Source organism: Trachinotus anak, unplaced genomic scaffold, assembly GCF_046630095.1.
Source record: "Trachinotus anak isolate AG129_WGS33_773 ecotype Australia unplaced genomic scaffold, CSIRO_AGI_Tana_v1 ptg000020l, whole genome shotgun sequence".
NCBI lineage: Eukaryota > Metazoa > Chordata > Actinopteri > Carangiformes > Carangidae > Trachinotus > Trachinotus anak.
In genome coordinates, this window is record NW_027273871.1 from 4,819,803 (window position 1) to 4,839,285 (window position 19,483).

The window sequence follows — 19,483 nt, forward strand, 5'->3', positions numbered from 1 at the left end:
TTCTACAATAAAACCTTTTCTTATGTTTCTTTAAACCTGCAATAACAGATTTTTGGGGGCAGGATTAAGAAGTTTTTAATGCAACACTGATGTGTTATAACCTTACAAAGATGATAGTTGCTTATTTACACATCCAGCAGTTACAGAGCATCACTATTATTCAATTGAAGTGCACCTGATGAAGATCCAGTCCAGCCTTCTCTCTCTTTTAGCTCTGTTTTGCATCTCTACCAACTCCTGAGGGATATATCATGCTTTTTAGCTGCTAAATGCTCCATTATGTTCACCAGTTAGGCCATGTCCAGTACCCACTTCCTACAAAACATCCATTAATGCAACACCTTGGCTATGTCCCAAATTTGGAGGTTGCATCCTTCAGAGGCTGCATTTTAAGACCGATTGCATCACAGTGGTGCGACTAGGCTGTCCCATTTCGAAGGCTCCTCCAAAGGCAGTAGAGAAATGCAGCCCTTTTTTCCTGGGCAATCAAAGTAACACCAATGGAGAGCCCAAGGATTACAGTTTTAAATGTAAGTATTGGGTTTCAGTTCAGTTGAAAACCCAAAGCTGAACTAGAGCCAACACTTGGTGAACCCCAGTGATAATACATGTCAAACTCTTAGTCTTAGGGAGCATTATGGCATAAGGTCTGGGCCAGGCAGCAGAGTCAGATCTGTTGGGGTAAGGGCATTGGGGTGGCGTGGCAGATGTTTTTTCCACCAAGAGGTCCAAAGTCATAAATGTTATGATCTTCAGAGGATTATGGGCTTTAACATACAACAGGAAGTTGTTATTATTTTTGAAGTCATGGAATGTATTATAACTTTGCAAACATACATTTGACCAAAGAAACAAACTGATTTGACCAACTTTTTCTAAAACTATATGTCTCCTAAGTTTAACTTTATAGCTTAGCTCCAAAGTGAAGTAATTTGCAGTTTGTCATCAATGAGACAGAAAGGCTGAATGAGACAGAAAATCCCAATGAATATCAATTTGAAATGGCACAAACCAAATTGAAAGAACTCACAGTCCTAATGCCCACATTTCCACTGGACCATGCATTTACAAGTAGCTCTCCATAAGCTTGAAGTTGTTAAGCCTCTGGGCATTTGCTCTGCTGATATGGGTGGTCTTATACTGTATAAAAATAAATGCTGAGGTATGGGAAAGTCCAGTGCATATTCACGCAATCAGCAACTGCGGGAGTGTTGCTGGTAAATTGCATTTGTAAGTGGCTAGGCATAGCAGTAAAAAAAAAAAAAAGGAAGCTCAGATAGCTCAGTGGCATACCATCAGAGCAAGCAAGGCATGCTAAAAATAGACATCAATTAGAACAATACTGAAGTGGAAGCAATATCTTTCCTTACATCTTAGAACATAAAGGATGTGACATTGCCTGTTTGCATTCATCTTGTAATTTACTGACCTCTTTTGGTCGGGGAGCTAGGTTGACCAGTTGTTGCATCTATTATTTCTGTCATTTTTGTGGGTGTGGCCATGTCCTGTCGACAAAGGCAATGATTTTTTGGCATTTGCGTGAGACAAGTGTGAGATCTTCGACAGGTGACTGGCTATAGATAGCTACAGAGAAGTGTGCTTGTCAAGCTGCCCTTAACTCAGATTCCACTGTTGTGAGATCAGTTATGATATTATATGTGTTAATATGCCCACGCGCAGATGCATGTGGAGACTGTACTTGTGCATTAGAAAAATATCTCAACCGCTTGTAGTGATTTCAGCATTATTAAACTTTTTGAAGGTTTTGTTGAGACTCTCACAGCATTTGGTTATGGTTTGGCAGAGATCATGGTCTGGTTTTTATACAGAAGAGGTTCACAGTGACTTCAAACAAACCATAGTTGTTTTCATTTAAAGGTCCCATATTGTATAACATGAGATTTCTGTATCTTTTTTGTTATAAAGCAGGTCTAGGTTAGTATCATATGATAGATATGAAAGTATCAAAGTGCTCAGGCCACAGAGAAATGCACACAGCCTGTATTAGAAAAAAGTTGTCTTAAAACAAGCCGTCAGGACTTTTGTGACTTTGTGACCTTGTGACAACAAAACAGTCACTGCCCTCAGCCATGCCCCCAGCACAGCCTACTTGGACCCAGCACATGTTAATAAATTACTTCAAACAGTAGACCTACTTATCTGTAACAAAATAAAATCATAATCCACAGGAACAAAGGAGGCTTGTGTTTTCTCTAATGTTGAGGCAAGCTTCTGCATATTTTGCAGCCACAGGAACATTTTTTCTGATTTCTCCCAGGATGTACAGGAGTTCATTTGTGTGGTGGAGGATTTCTGGGCACACGGTATGATGGTGGCTCTGTGAAAGAATTAATCTGTTATCTCACAGTGCTGGCTGCAGTCATCGAGGAGGTGGAGCTCTGTGTCAACAGTTTGCGGATCACAGCGAGAACACAACCTGTCCTCTTTTGGTGTTTTAGCTCTCCCTCTGTCTAGTGTACCTGTTCCACTGACCAGTAGGGGTCTGGTGATGCTGCAAAAATTTCTTTTTGAGCAGTGTGTCATGATTGTGAGGTTCATGCATCATCAACATGCTAAATCTTATTCCATTTAACGACTGCTAAATGATCTGCCAAAGGTCAGCAATCCTTTTAAGGAGCAGCAGAATTTAGAAGCTCCACCTGTGATGTCTGATGACGTCTATGTTCATGTTTGAGTGCGCATGATGTGACAACAGCACTGGAGAAGCAAAGAGTGGGTGCACTTATACGTGTTCACAACAACAGAACCCCTAGTGGCCAGGCTGTGGTTGAGAAAAGGTTTAACTTTACCACTGTTTCTGAAGCATCTCACTGTGTTCATCATGCTGCTCTAAGTGAATTTATCAGGTCTTCAGACTTATCTTGGTTTAACTGGACAAAGCTGTTTGTGTCCATCTGTCACCTGAAGTGACTGGTACAGATAGAAGTAACAGTTAGTGGTTTATCTGGCATGACTGAGATGAGGTAGCAAGCTGACAGTTTCAGACATCTGTCTCCTTTTGGTCTCTCGCCTTGACCACGTCACATTTAATACAGAATCATCCAAACAGACAAGAACGTTTGAATTCACTAGCCAGGAGCTGAACGTCTGGTTCTCAGGCAGGTGTCGCGTTTGGAAGGAAAGCAGGCACACTCTTGGCACACGGGTCATGTGTCAATTCAGATGTTTATCTTGTCTCCAAAGAACATGGCAAATTAATTTTGATGAGGCTATTAACTCGCCATCTACAGCGGAGATAGCATCAATCAGCCAATCAGTGTTTGGCTGATTTTCAAGACACACAACTGTCAAGAAGGCAAGTACTGAAGCTGCAGCAGACTTTTAATGATACCCACTTTCTTTGACAAAAACATGACAGGACAAAAAAAAGTACTGCCATTAAAAAAAATATATATATCCATGGTTAATAAAGTGAGAACATTTCCAGGTAATGGTTTTATTTTCAAAATGGATTAATAGCATTTTGGAAATTAAAGCTTTGGTGATCTCCCAAGTGATGATGATGCCAGAAATTAAATGAGAAATGTCAGCTGGAAATGGCGCGCGTGCGTGCGCGCGTGCGTGCGCGCGCGCGTGCGTGCGCGCGCGTGTGTGGGCCTGAGGGGAAGCCTGACTGGCAGTGTTGGTTACAGGAGCTGGTTATTATTCCCAAACCTTGTCATATTTATCACTGCAGGTCAACAAGACAGAGGACAAGTCGCTGGAGGAACGAGGACGGATCATGATTTCTCTGAAGTACAACACCCAGAAGTCCTGCCTGGTGGTGGGCATCATACGCTGCGCTCACCTCGCCGCCATGGATGCCAATGGCTTCTCCGACCCCTACGTCAAAACGTCAGTATTATACGCAAACACTTGCAGATACACTCAAAGAGATAGTGGAGCTGTTAAATCCTCAACTTTAAGAATAAATTACATGTGGCATATTTTTTATACTACGTTCTGACATAATGTTCAAGGATAATTGTAGTTTATTAGAGCTATGGGCGGGGCCAGAGGGATGGAATATGACTGGACCCTCCTGTTCTACTCCTACCAGAGTCAGAAAATAATAGGTAGTTGGCTTATTAGTAATAGTAATTAATGGCCTTATCAGGTACAGGCCCAGGGTCCCCTGGATCATAACATCTGTATGAACTGAACTGTTATTATTTATTTAAATATTAAATATATATTTATATTTAATATTTCCTGTTGGAATGACCACAAAGAGACAAGAACTGACCACAGAGACACAGAAAACAACTACAAAATGACACAAAATAACCACAAATAGATGCAAACTCATTTTAAGTAGTTTATTTGGCATAAATGTATTATACTCAGCAAACAATGTGGCTTTTAATAAAGTAGAGTGAATTATTGGCCAAGACTGCGGCTATAAACTGTAGTCATAAAAGTTTTATTCATTTTATAAATGTGCCCAGTTTTCTTTAAAACTGTGAAATTTGGACCCAAGTCATAATAAACCAGAAAATGTCGATTGAAGAATTGTAAATATATGACCATATAAATGTGGAACTATCCATTAAATTTACGGTTCTTGTCAGTGGTGTGACTAACAATTATTTTTTAATTGCGACAACGTGACCTAAATGTCTTAAAATGTCTTTATCAACTAATCGTTTCATTTACGAACCCTTTCAACTTTTCTGTAGATTATCAAATGTTGTTGTATTTAGCTTCTTTACACAATAACTGAGATGATCGCAGGTCATTTTTCTTTCTTTCCCGCTGTTTTCAATGTTTTTTGAAAGACTTTTTTTCCATATTGCCACTTTTATGACAAAATCTCAACAGGGAAGAGCCAGTTATGTCAGTGGTGCCCTGCTAACTCAGACCAAAGCAAAGGCCAGTCACATAACTAGACTTCGTCATGAAAGTGACATTATGGAAAAAAATAGGGAAATCCCTGTTAAAAATGGGGAATACTCTGTTATTGTGAAAAAAAAGCATGAAAAAATAACATTTCCCAGATTACTTCATATTTTTGTGGTCATATTATATATTTTGTCTGTGTTTACTCATTCAGTGATTTCATTACTAATATGTATTTATTTATTTTATTTTGAACATTTGGGTCTCCATATGGAAGAATAGAAAATGAAGCAGGATGAATTCATTACTGACACACAGTACAGGATACCTTAAATATAAATTTACAGGTTCCCACTTTTCAATTTAGTTGATCTTTAGATTGAATGAAATAAAACCTATTTTGATGTGGTTACTTGTCCAGCATACTCACCTAGTAAAATAGATTAATTGTTATTAACCAAGGTGTTGGTCAAGGGCAAGATGTGACCTCATGATTGCATGAGAGGAAAGGTCACAGGGTCACTAGCATCATTACAAATCAGCCCCGAGGCTTCATGAATACTGAACCAAATTTCATGGCAAATTGACTTTTCGTTGTCAAGACATCTCACTGTGGAGAAACGTGTAAGACAGACTCATCGTCCTTAAATCAAACATGGGCTGGCTTCACACAAAGCAACCTGATCATTGATTCCTCTCAACAGACATTTCTCCTCAAAAAAAAAAACACCGGATGCTCATCAGAATAATGCTATTTTTAGAGGATGTACAACGTGATGTAGAAGTGCCAAAATGGATTAGCTGGCAGTGCTGATATTTTAGCAGAGAAGAGGTAAACTAGCTGCGGTTATCAGCAGCATGAAAGGCACACAGCACAAGAGGCCATTCATGGGGCTGCAATTTGACGGCGAGTCCTATTTATCACACCTGAACATTTCCCAAGTCTTTCATCTGGCTGAGCAATGAAAGTGCAATTAATTTCCGACTCTGCTGTGCACACCTCGAGAACAAAAGCACAACTCGTTTCGGGAGGAGAGGGGCTGGCAACAATTTTCCAACAGTTTGAGGTTGAGAAAATCTCCCCGAAGCTTGAAGGACACGCTGGCAGATAACAGATTTCCTGACCGGCTCGTGTGAGAGGGAATAAAGGAAATGTATACTGTGTCAGATGGACGTGATTGGCTTCTCCTCTTTCACCAGCTGAACTCTAACAAGAGTCTATCTGATGCATCAAGTCACAGCTGTCACCTGAATGGAGAAAGGTTTCGCTTTATTGTGCTGCTAACATTGGGAATAACCTTAAAATGCACGTGGTGTATGAATGTAGAATGAAGACACACATTAGTCATCTAGATGGTGGAGCACATCAATAAAAGTGTTTGTGTAAATGCCCTCCTTAATGGCTCTTCTGTCAATGACAAGTGCATTTCATCAAGCTGAGTAAACTCAAACTAAGTATTCAACTGAGTTTTCAGTTTCACTGCACAGCTGCTCAACAAAAGCTTGATAATAGCACAATAATTCACACCCTGAAATAACATTTAAAACCACTGGACTGCACAATAGCATTATTTGCATCCTGGCTTTCACTCTGAGCTCGTTTCGCCTGGGGGTCAGTTGTCCTATTACATGACAACAATTAGGTTCCCTGCAATATCCTCATCAACCACAATTTCTGCCCCCACTGCCCCTGGGGTAAGTTTCTGAATAACAACCCACTTAGCCCCCCTTCAAGTCTGCACGTTACCTTGGGAAATTGAAGTCTGTGCAGGTCCTGCGAGCACGTAAAAGCAGAGAGGGATGTGACGAGCTACTGTAATTGCTGACTGGATTGAAATATAGAACATCAGAATGAGCATTATTGCCTAAAACTGTTTTTTTTGCCAAATGAACCGAGGAACTGAACAACATCCGTTACACAGGGTTTGATATACAGTAAGCAGAGCCTGCCTTTTGCATCATTTATGGAGGCACACCAGAAACAAAGGTCCAGCCTGCACACACACACACACACACACACTGGATGTACATTCAAAAGCATGTACCGTATGCCTGCACCCAGAGCAACACTAACAATCTGTTTTCACCTCTGACTCACACACTGCAGTGAATACAAACTAAAAGTGGAGAAGTAACCACAATGGCTCGTGCTTTGCAATCATCAGCATATTTCACAGCATACACTTAGTTACTAGTTAATTAAACCCCTGCAATAAATTACAACTTAACAAAGGTTGTGATGTTCAGTTTTTGTTAAAACTGTTGCAGAGAGGCGTTGATGAAACACTCTGTACTATTGAATAGTTTTGCATTATACTAAGACATTCCTAATATTTTGTCAGTCCTATTTATATGTGTATGAATCAGCGTAGACTAAGTTTCAGTATAACACAATACAGTTCATCAGCCTCCAAAGTGATCGTAAATTAAACCAAATCCTCTGTAAAACAGATTAAATAAAACAGAGTATTAGAACCATTGTGAGAGTGGGATTTATGGCAGGGCTGTTAAACTGCATTAGTTTGAGTGTAGAATGACTCAGGCTGCCTCACAAATGTCTAAAATGAAGTCCATTAACAGAAAGAAGCACAAGAACAGTCGAAGTAACTGTAAAGATAATAAAATTCTGCCAGAGCAAAGCCATAAAACCTCATATTGACCAAAGATTTAGGTGTAATGTGAACTACTTACTGCACATCTGCACTGCTGTGATGCAGTGAGAGCATCAGCTGCCAATAGAAACGTCTCACTGTTATGAGGTGAGGTGCCTTTACCTCTGTAATCTCATCAAATAGAAAAACAAATGAAACTTTGTTGTTAAACTACCCATGTATTGGACATCAGTCTTCATAGAGAAGATGTGATGACACAACAGCATCTATGTATTACCAACTGGAAAAGAAATGTCTTTAATAGAAGCACTGGTGGAGTCTATAAAGTCAGCAGTAATGTATGTAGTAATGTGATGTAGTGTGTATTGAAATGTAGCAGTGTGGTTGAATGTAGGGCAGTATCACAGCACCCTCTGGAGGACAGAACAATATAACACCTGGGAAATAAGCAGTAAATCATGCTTTCACACTGCAGAGTTGATGAAGGTCTCACATAATACATCAACATCATGCTTTCCACACATGGACGTGTAGTATTTTCTCCTTGCTGCTCCATCCACAGAAATGGGACACAGTAAAAACAATGAGTTCAGTACTATTAAGTGTAATAAGTCTTCCTCTCTTTGTCCTCCTCTGCTCTCCTACAGGTACCTGAAGCCTGACGAGAACAAAAAGTCAAAGCACAAGACTGCTGTGAAAAAGAAGACGCTCAATCCCGAGTTCAACGAAGTATAAACCACATCTACTGCGCTATTTTTCTTTTACCTAAGTTGATGGTTTGTCTGATTCTTTTATGTGTTGAGCAACCTCCATAACCCCAGGACCTACAAAAAGCCACTCAGAGAGGGCACGGCTGTCAGGTTGAACAGAAGCACATTTTTCTTACTTCATCACTGGATGACTTTTTCAGAAAGTAGTGGAACTGAAGCTGCAGGTGGATGATGGTAGAATATGTCACTAAAGCCGTCCTCAGCCAAGTGTTTGTTACTGAAGATGTAGCTCAGGTGTCTTTTGGCAGTGCTGAACCACTTCATCTTCTATCATCCACTGTAAAGACTGGGCTTGAAAACGCAGCCTTGAAAACACATGAAGAACTGTCAGAATAAAGCTTCAGATGAGATGATGACCTGTTGTCATTCATCATTTCTTTAAAAACCCCCTCTATATCAAGTTTCTATTATGAGTAATGTGGTCCTACGTAAACACACATTTATATACAAGTTTTTGGTTACTTCTGTATTTGTGTTTTTGTCCTTGCTTTTTTGACTGATTGAGGTTTCTTTTGGAAAAAGGTGATGTCGCTTAGTTTTGTGCAGCAATCAGGATTTTGCAAAACTGGAATCAGAACGTGATGATAGCTGTGGGGTTGTTTCTCACGTTGCCAGACCAAAGTCTTTCAACCACATCCATACAGGCCTGACTGAGCTGAGTTTATGTCTCTTATAGGACTGAAGGACTGTTGTGTATTCAGCCATGAATATTTAATATATGATGAAAAGAAAACTTTTAGAAGATTTTCAGGAGCTTTAAAGCTGCACCAATCAATATCTTTATGTAACAATGGGAGGAAATTACGCTGTGTAATGTGCTGCTCATAGTGACAAACCCACATAATTGCTAGATGCTAAAATGCTGGAATTATCACTAACTCCACAGTTCCCCTCAACTCTACAGAGTGTTTTAGCGTCTTTAAGCTGCCAGAGCAGCTGAGTCTCACAGATGAACAACTCCTCGGAAACCAAAGTGATTGATTGTAAATACCGTTGGAATTAGAAATGCATTGCCAGACTCCCCATATTTTGCAGAGAGGATGCCAAACATGTTTTCAAGGCTGTTCAGGCCCCTCGATGCTTCATGGCACAGGGTAGCTTGGCTCGGAAGTATCTGCCTGTATACAAGAGGATGGCCCCGGCCAAACACTTGCACAGGCCAGCGACTTGACATTTCCTCTGACATTTTTTGCACCCATATTCCTCCGTCACCTCTTGGCCTTTCTGCCAGAGACTAGCAATGGGGTCTTCCTCCATATCAAGACATTGATTTCATTAAGGTGGTGCAGCAACCTTGATTGAACCACAGATTGAAATGCCGAACAAACGCTCCCACTTTGCACGGTGCAAATTGATATCAGAAAAATGCTTGTTTCATTAAGTGAACAGTGTACTTTATTGATTACACTGTCATTCTGTTAATATACCCCAGATTGTGCTTCACATTTTATTTCCTCAGCGTTCCAATCTAGACACTTCTGGCACTTGTAGTAAACTGAATGAGTCTGTGTAAGGGTCCTGACCCCGATCTCAGAGAGAGTGAGGAAAGGCAGCTACTGCACTGTCATTAGTCTGCATATTATTTTAGACACTAACAAAAGAATTAAAACTCAATGAGGCGTTCAGAATTATGTGAATCATTTTCACCAGAAAATAAAACAAATGGTAGTTGCATTCAGGTTTGTAATGATAATTATGCAAACGCATCACAGTGCAGAGGAGTGTTTTGTTGTGAAAGTGCTGAGGCAGAATCAGACTCTTATTCAGCTTGTTCAAGACCTTTAAACCTACAAAGGCTTCATCCACTGTGGTGATCTGAAAAGATGAGATGTGTAATTGTAATTGTATGTGATCCCACTGGAGAGAGGAACCACTGGAGCTCTTACTTTCTGCTGTTTTGTTCTCTGTAGGAGTTCTGTTATGACATAAAATATGCAGACCTGACCAAAAAGACCTTGGAGGTGACTGTGTGGGACTACGACATCGGAAAGTCCAACGATTTCATAGGTAAGCACAGGTGGGCCGTGCCAGGGCAGCTCTGCTTTCATCAGCGGTGATGACAGCGTGGGAGGAGTTCAGATAGCTTGACTGATAATTCATCAGCAGCAGCAGCACCACTGGCCGTCTGTTCAGCCTGACTCTGCTCAGTGAGAAACAAACAAGCTCTGAGCCATGCTGAGAACTAGCTGGCCTGCCATCATGTTCCCAGGGCAGTTCAAACATCTTGCACTGATGGCCAAACCTGCTTTTAAAGTGCTCCCTCCACAGCGTGTAAGTAATAAAAAGTCTTTATCCCACTTAAAACCAAGAGAACGAATAACATTATTGAGAAAAACGAAAAAAAAGCCTCTTAAGAATTTGTTTTAGAAAATTATCCTCCTGAAAGTTTCTTTATCTTTTGACCCACCAAACCGATTGTGTCGATTGATTATATTACTGGGTGATTTTAACTTTCATATTTATAACAACACTGATTTAAAGGCTTGGTCTTGTGCTACAAGTCTAGAGTTCCACCCGCAACTGGAACTGAAATAGATATATCTCCAATCAAGTCAAGTCACTTTTATTTACTTAGCACCTTTAAAAACATCAGGAGTCGACCCAAAGCGCTTTACAATCACAGCAGATGGATTACTGATACAAATATATGTAAATAAATGAATAAATAGTGTGAAGATAAAATCAGAATCAATGCAGCAGAAATTTGAGATAAAAAAAAAGAAACTGGATGAAACCAACAACAGATTAAAATGCATCACTGATGTTCCTGTTCCACAGCTGGCACAGCATAATATTTGTGACATCGAATAACATCATTTTTCATTCACAACACATCTTTACTTCACTGAGTATTTAATATCATATTTACTGACCTGGTGTCAGCAAGTAAAACGCTTCATAGATCAGTTAAAAGGCATTAATAGTAACAAATTAATACATTTGTGAAAAACATCCTTGGCTGGTTTATTCTCCTTTGTTGTTTATTCTCCTCAGTTATTTATGCATGTTATTTACTTCCTCTGCAGAATAATGTTGACACAGCAGTCTCACCTGAAGGCCCATTTACAAGCCTCTCTGGAGCTTTCATCATATGACATCATCTTTTTCAGCAGATGGAGGCTGAGCTCAGATTCTCAAAGAAATGTAGATTCTGACTCAGTTTTCATTTCTTTCTTAGCACTTTTGAAACTGGCCTAAAAGTGGAGACTGTAAATTTGTTATTGACCTTGGAAACAGCAGATGGCAAAACCGTTTCACCTCAGGCTCCATTTATTAGCTGCTCTGATATGATCAATAGCTCCAGGAAAGCTGGACCTTTATGGGAGTAATGGAGAGAGCTGCTTGACATAGCATTTTTAAGTCCAATCCTATTTTCAGCTGTTTTCAGCTGTTGCTAAGACATTACAATGATTTTTTATTGTTGACACATTATAAACCTCCTACATGTTGAGCTCAGAACTGTGCTCATGAATCATCCTGTCTCTGTGCCCTCTTTCAGGTGGTGTATCTCTGGGTATCAATGCAAACGGAGAGAGGCTCAAACACTGGTTTGACTGCCTCAAAAACAAGGACAAGAAAATCGAGCGCTGGCACACGTTGACCAATGAATTACCTGGTTCTCTAAATGACTGAAGACCCACATCCTGTCCTGTCATCCAACCTGTTGACCCCCCCCACACACACACCGCTCCTCCCTGGCTGCACCAGATAGGACTCCTGCCTTCATTTTCTTGACTCCTCCACTCAGCTCTTCTTCTTCTCTGGAGTATTTCCTCATGTTGGCCACAGCGACCTGTCTCACCTCTCTTTGGGGAATCTGTTCCCTCTCAACAGGGCTCAACTAAAAGTATCCAAAACCTTATGCTTGTGTTCAACGACACTATCACATATAGAATAGGATTTTTACAGCTGCTCATTTATTTTACTTTAAAGAGAAATTCAATCAATCAAAGAAGTCATAGTATTGAATTTTTAAGCTTCATAATTCTGATGATCAGTGAAGATAAAAGGAGCAAATGCTTTTGATTCAATTAGAGCTTTTACAGCAGCTAAATAATTTACTGGTGACCGACCAAATCCCTGAAACAGCACAAATAAAGCCTGTGGCTGTGAAGTAAAGCAGAATCTAACAAAGGATGTAGCAACATTTCATACTGTTGGAGGATGCAGAAAGGTTTGGTGGAACAGTTCTCATCTTCTCAAGTAAACCTTCCCTGTTCAGTCTGCTTGACACTAATATGTAGTGCTGTAGAGGAGCAGCTGAATGTTGCACTTTAACGCGATGGTAAAACTGTTGTTGCTGTCGTTCACCTACCTCGTGCAGGTGGCTCCCATGGCAACAAGAAGTTTGTCTTAGAAATCTGGAGCGTTATCCTTTTAGTTTCAGTCATCTGACCGAGTGAGAACAATGCCATAGAAACACAGAACCTCCTTAAAATAATTCTTATTAATTAAAGGGATAGCTGTGGTTATTTGACGTGGGGTTGTGTTGGGTAGTCAATGTGTTGCCTGCAGTAGATTCAGATCAGCACGCTGCCAGTTTGGAGAGGCAGCAGAAAAAAATGTGATTTAGACACTTTTAAAAGACGCCCACTGAAACAACCCAATATCCGTTTAAATATACGCTTCATTAAGAATATTATCAGCACTTTATCTTCCTGTCAAACAGCATTGGCACTAAACACACTGCTGAACTACCATATTCCTACGCACTAGCACACATACAGCACACTGCATTACTCTGCAGCCGCAGGTCAGCTGAGTGACTCAGAAAGAGCTAAAGTTTACTTTGTTTTGATGGGAAGATAAAGTGCTGAAAATATTCTAAATGAAGCGTACATTGAAGCAGATATTGGATTGTTTTAGTGGGCGTCTTTTAAGTGTCTAAAACATGATTTTTCTGCAGGCTCGTCCACAGCAGCGCATCTCTGGTTCTCTAAACCGGCAGCTGATCTGAATCTGCTGCAGGTAACACACTGACTACAACCCCATGTCCAATAACCGAAACTGTCACTTAAAGGCCTCATAATGCTTCAAACAAACGAGTTTGTACCGCCTGATTGAAACAGCGTGTCCAAACAGCTTCATCTGTCATAAATATGAACGTTATGTTCAAGTGATAAAGACCTCTAGCAGCTGTCCACCAAGTGCACAGATAATAATGACCAAACGTAAACAGGCACTGACATGTCACAGTGCCTATAAGTGTATCAGATTGTATCAAACAGAATGTACAGATGCTTACAGTGTATGTATTTTGCTGTTTAATGTGGAGGATTTGCTGGTCTCTCTGCATCTAAAGGCAAAAGTGTTTAAGCTTATTTCAAATAATTCTGCAGTCACAACTTCCTCCTGCTTGCATCACACTACCTCCCCCATCCATCTTCAAGAACTCTGTGTCTTTTCTTTTTGTAGCCTTGACACCACAAATTGTAGAAATGTGTAGAACTTTTGCATCATCAGCACCAAAACAACACCAGACAGATGTATCGTACATAATCAGGCTGGAGAGCTCGCCTTGTGTCATTACTGAATAGGAGACTATATGTTTACAGCTGTTCTTTGACTGTGACGGAGAGCAATGATCCCATTCAGCAGAAGGTTTGCAGTGGAGATGGCTCTGTAAGATGTGATTGTTAAACTTGCAAAGGAAAACACAGCCCAGGCCGACCAATCACACGATCTCCATGTGAGGAGGTGAGCCATAACCCCTTAACACAGCATTATAAACCTGCCTTTAGATAATACAACAAGCATTTCCTTTGAAGTATGAGGCCTTCACTCCCTCACAGGGATAAAGCTGGTAACTGACGACACAAAACAACTCCAAACTGCAAGCGTTTGTGGGTATAAGGAGACAATTAGTTGTAGCTAAAACTCTTAACTTCTGCTAGAGGATTTAAAGACGACTGATGGCTCACCTGTAAACTGGCAGGATGACAGGTTACCACCAGTTTCTGACCAGTAAGCAAACTGGCCAGTGTCAACTAAACAAACCAATGCAAAAAGTTCCTCCTCAAGGCTACTTACACCAAGTATTACAAACAGCAGTTCCCTGTGTGTCTCTGTGTAGACAGATCAACATGAACTAGGTGTCAAGGCGCCACCATCTTGGATTACTCACTGATTTTTCAGTGTAACCCATAAACTATAGAGCTGCCTATAGTGGTAACCCTGATATCAAGGCTCCACAAGTGTTTCATCCATTCAGTCGTCTCCAGACTACAAAATGCTTGATTCCTTTTTAGAGTGCAGAAACAGTGGATAAGTAAAACACATATGCATTTTGAAGTTCAAGTAAAATTAGGATGAAACAAGGGTGCGTTGTTTCCGATAAGCTGGCTGCCTGTGTGTGGTCAAAAGTGAACATCTTAAGAGAGAAGAACAAGGTGTAATGTCTGAAACAGCCGTGCAGAAAAAAGACAGTGACCCGAAACAGTGAGAGCGCAATCCTGTGAGTCTGTGTTTATGCAGGAGCTGAAGAGGGGTTACGGATGTAAAAGCAGATCTGCATATGCACCTGATAATTCTGATGATCTGTGGATAATTTCAGCAGAGGTGGAAACATTCACAGTCACTGTGCACAGCAATCACTCAGCCTCGCTTCGCTGCGTGAGAGGTAGAGAGCCTGCTCGAGAGAGACCAGCTGTAATCAACAACAGGATGAAGTTCAGTGGGTGACCTGCCTGGTGAAAATCACTTGTGGAACCACAATACCACATGATTGGGCAGCTCTGTGATGTGTGTGCGCAGCTTATTGTTTACACTACAGAAAATGAGTTTCCACAAAAAAAAAAAAAAAAAACCTCAGCAGGCAGCATTTTCTCCTGTAATGTGGATGAAAATGTGCCCGCTGTACATCAAAAGGGCAACATTTTAAAAGCGGAAAGTTTACGTCAAATGTACAAAAAAAAAAAAATACTTCTACTAATAAAAGCATGTAATGTTTACAACAGCCTGTTCTTGCTGAAGTTCAAGTTTGCTGCTGAAAGGGCAAACACGCCCTCGCTGAAGTCACTGCGATTGTTCACTCGTGCAATGCAAGCTTTGCTGAGAAGGGCCGAGAAGGGCAGAATTTTTAATATACTAGCTGTGTGCGTATATTGTTTCCATGTTGCTGCATAAATTTTTGATTTTTTTTTTTCTTTTTCTTTTTCTTCTTGTAAACAGCTCCACTATAAACGTATCAAACAGAATGTACACGTTTAACCCCTTCTATTCCACAGTAAACCCTCTGAGAATGTGCGCCTTAGTGCTCTGTGTTGTTGATATTGTTCATATGTCAAATCTGTAATCAGGCACACACATCTGGGAATAGAGTTGGTTGAACTCGCAGCCTGGGAGCAAACTACTAGGGGCTATGCCGCTGAAGTCATCCACTAAGAGAACTACTATTTTCCTTCTAGTGTGTTTCTTTTTTTTTTTTCTTTTCATATTTTGTGCTAAGGTTTATTACCCTGAGTCCCTGCGCAGTCCTGAAACACCACTGTAAACCCGAGTTGCCCTCATGGAGCTGTAGGCTGGGATGCATGCCATGTATTTGTGATTTTATGAGTTCGATTCCGCAGTATAACCTTTTCCGCATGCCCCCCTGCCCCCACCACCCACCTTTCTTTCTGAATCTCCTCCGTGCACTGACTGGTAACACAGACATGCCATACAAATCAGTGCTCACGTAAACCTTCAGGATTCCTGTCAGGCTCAGCTAACGGCTTTTTGTCATGACCTCACGTCACTGTCAGTGAGAGGCCAGGCATGTTTGTTTATGGGAGCGTGTTGACTCACTAATTACAGTTAGTGGATAGGCACAAACAGCCCTAATGTCTATTTTTAATGTTTTTTTTACCCTCTTATCTTGTAGTTTTATTACTGACATAGTGTTATTTTCCTTTTCACATCACATTTATTCATTTTAAATAAAATTTGACTTTGATAGCTGATATAACGCCTTCAAAGCTGGGTAATGAAATGTTTAATGCATCATATCAGGCCTCGCATCTTAGTTTTCTTTAAGTGTTAACAGCCTCTTCAGCCACATTGATTTGTGGCTGTGAAACCTTGTTGGCATCTCAATAAACTCCTTGACACAACAGTGATCCCCCCCCCTCTCTCTCTCTTTCTCTCTCTCTCTCTCTCTCTCTGATGAATATGTAATGAATACAACCAACGTGTGATTTTGATTTTGTAATATGTCTGCCTTTGTATGCAAGCTCAATATTATGGGTAAAAAAAAAAACAAAAAACAAATCTGCATGTATATGTTTTTGGTTTTGTCATGAGATGACTTTGCCTAATGTTTGATACTGTTTTCTGTATTAAAAAACAAAACAAAATACACAAATGTGGATGCTCTAAGATTATGCTATAAGTCAGTCTTTCTTCTGGACAACATTTTGTACCTTTGAACACTTATCGCATTGCCTGTTTGGCTGCTGTATTGACTATCTGGAAGCGTGACTTGATGTGAATTAAAATCTCTCCTTTGTTGTTTTGTTTCCTTTTTAACACTCAGGCACTTGTTTGCATTATTCTGGTTTGTTGAATGTATGACTATAAATGATTGTCCCAAATTATATTTTAGTCCTATGCCAACTGGACAGGTATTTGTGCCTTTCTTATTTCTATTTCTGTATTTTTGCACCACACGCTGATCAAACGAGACCTGCTTACAGAATCATTATAAGAAATTGTTTAGATTCAGTATGTTTAGTCATTTTAATCCTAAAAAATCATGCAAGTATAGGTAAATCATGTGCGCACCATTTAGTAATTCTGCAAATGAATAAAACACAAGCACATTCACTTGTTTGACAGTACCCACGCACAATAATAATGTACAGTATTTTAACTTTTTTAAATTATCTTCCTGTGTTTTTTCTAATTCCATGTGTTTTCTGTGGCTCACTTTGATATTCTCTGCCATTATGTTGAAGGCTCACTTATTTCTGCTCACTGTGGTAATTAATAATAATGAGAGACCTAGTGTAAGGTTGCAAGAGCACATTAAATTAGTGTAGTTACAGTTCTGCATTGTGACATGTGTGTCATCGTCTGTGCAGGTCAGGTCAGGGTCCATGCTAATAGTGGCTGCAGACAGCAGGTGGTTCTTGTCTGCTCAGTGATAAAAGCATTCTGTATTTTCACTGGGAAGCAACAGGAAGCTACACTACTGCTGTGTTTCCAGCTACTGCACGGCCAGTGTGATCACGCAAGTTCAAGCCTTTAGCAAGATAGATTCATCTGATCCTGTGTGGGTTTTATCATGGGAGGTTTCCCAGATGATCAGACATGCAGCATCAAAAGACTGAACATTGATAAGTAACAGTAAATTTCTCATTACCCACAGAGGGCTGAACCCCGATGGGAGGCGTTCCTGCAGTAAGTCATCTGCTGATGTCGGGCAGGTAAACAGTTAACCCATGTTAACCATCTTACTTACTTAAACTTAACATTTAAAAGTTTGACCCGGTGATGGCTCTAGATAAGTTAAAGGAATCGATTCAACAATTATTGAGATATTTTACTCAAAATCACAAATGTCAGCCTCATGGTGGGCAGGTAGAATAATTTTTAGGATTTATTGTCTTTGAACCTGTAGCAAAAATATATTCTGATCCATAAGGTTTACGTTGATATATGCAAGAGGAAAAGTGAGGGGATCACCAAAGTCAACAGGATTCATCCTCTGGGAACCATGATTGTCTGTGCAAACCTTCATGGGAATCCATCCAATAGCTGTTGAGTTATTTCAATCTGGACGACAAATATGCCTAAAAATATGTTATATTTTATCAGCATTTGTATTATAAAGCAAACCCTTCATATATTTATGGGATTCACGAGACACAAATTTACAAAAAGAAGTTCTCAGTGGATCGAGCTCCAAAACCACTATATTCTACATTTTACATAATGCAACCAATAGCATCCTTTCAGTAGACCCCATGTCTGCACAGCATCATTATACAGACATTAAATACGCTCCCTGTGACCAGCAAACCAATCTTTAGCTGTAAAGTTGTGTTTCCCTTTAAAGAGCTCTGCAATCTTAGGATAATTAATCTTTATTTCCGAATCACTGCTTCGATACTGACTACACAAAATTAACCTTGCAAGAAGAAAAGCTCATTTTTGACCAGATGGCTGTGGCTACAGTTAATGTTCAGACAGATCAACCTCTGCAAACTAGATACTGGAGTGTTCCAACTTCTGCTCTTTTTCCCCATTGAGAGTCGTTCCTGTTCAGACCCCTGCTCTATTGTACATGGCCATTGAAAAGACAGGCAATTTTTCAAGTGGTATTCCTACAATTCAAGGACATATAGATCTCATTTTTTTGCCTCTAGCCAGGTGACTCTTGCAGGAAACAATGAGGCTGCACAGCTCTGATTCAGATGCAGGGACCAAAGGAAAAATCAATTAGCTGTGTGACTGCCTGCTTCTCCGTGCCCTCGCCCCCTAATGTAACTCATTATCATCCAACAGTGAAGGAGTCTGAACTCTGTCAGCCATATTCTGGCACTAATGTCCTCTATCAAGCCTGCCTCAGATGGTCAGTAAGGTGACAGGTCCCTTTAGATACTGATTTTCATGCAACCACAAACCTCACATTAGCATAGCACAGCACCAGAGTTAAACTATTATACATTGCATTAATCTATATTTTGCCACATGAACGATGAAGAAAATCATGACGCACATGACTCTGGAGAACAGAGAGAGACCAGCTGTAATCCTCTATTTAAAAGGCATAAGAAGCTCAAAAAATAACGTATAGCTGTTAATGCTAATGCTAGCTGTTAATGCTAATGCTAGCTACGTAGCAAAACTTTAAAATGGAAATTTACTTAAAAGGCATAAGAAGCTCCAAAAATAACTTAAAGCTGTTAATGCTAATGCTAGCTGTTAATGCTAATGCTAGCTACATAGCAAAACTTTAAAATGGAAATTTATTTAAAAGGCATAAGAAGCTCCAAAAATAACTTATAGCTGTTAATGCTAATGCTAGCTGTTAATGCTAATGCTAGCTACGTAGCAAAACTTTAAAATGGAAATTTAGTTAAAAGGCATAAGAAGCTCAAAAAATAACTTAAAGCTGTTAATGCTAATGCTAGCTGTTAATGCTAATGCTAGCTACATAGCAAAACTTTAAAATGGAAATTCACTTAAAAGGCATACAAAGCTCCAAAAATAACTTATAGCTGTTAATGCTAATGCTAGCTATGTAGCAAAACTTTAAAATGGAAATTTACTTAAAAGGCA

At 40.0% G+C, this 19,483-nt stretch overlaps 1 protein-coding gene across 2 annotated transcripts in view; it reads left to right on the forward strand.

Annotated features, from left to right (window-relative positions):
• Positions 1 to 16,818, forward strand: part of doc2b (double C2-like domains, beta) — a 112,830-nt gene extending 96,012 nt beyond the window's left edge. For both annotated transcript variants that reach the window (XM_071506038.1, XM_071506039.1), the window contains 4 exons: positions 3,698 to 3,855; positions 8,099 to 8,180; positions 10,132 to 10,228; positions 11,721 to 16,818. In XM_071506038.1, coding sequence (XP_071362139.1) covers positions 3,698 to 3,855; positions 8,099 to 8,180; positions 10,132 to 10,228; positions 11,721 to 11,854 — 471 coding nt within the window. In that variant the 3' untranslated portion in view covers positions 11,855 to 16,818. The remainder of the gene's footprint in view (positions 1 to 3,697; positions 3,856 to 8,098; positions 8,181 to 10,131; positions 10,229 to 11,720) is intronic.
• The last annotated feature ends 2,665 nt before the right edge of the window (positions 16,819 to 19,483 follow it).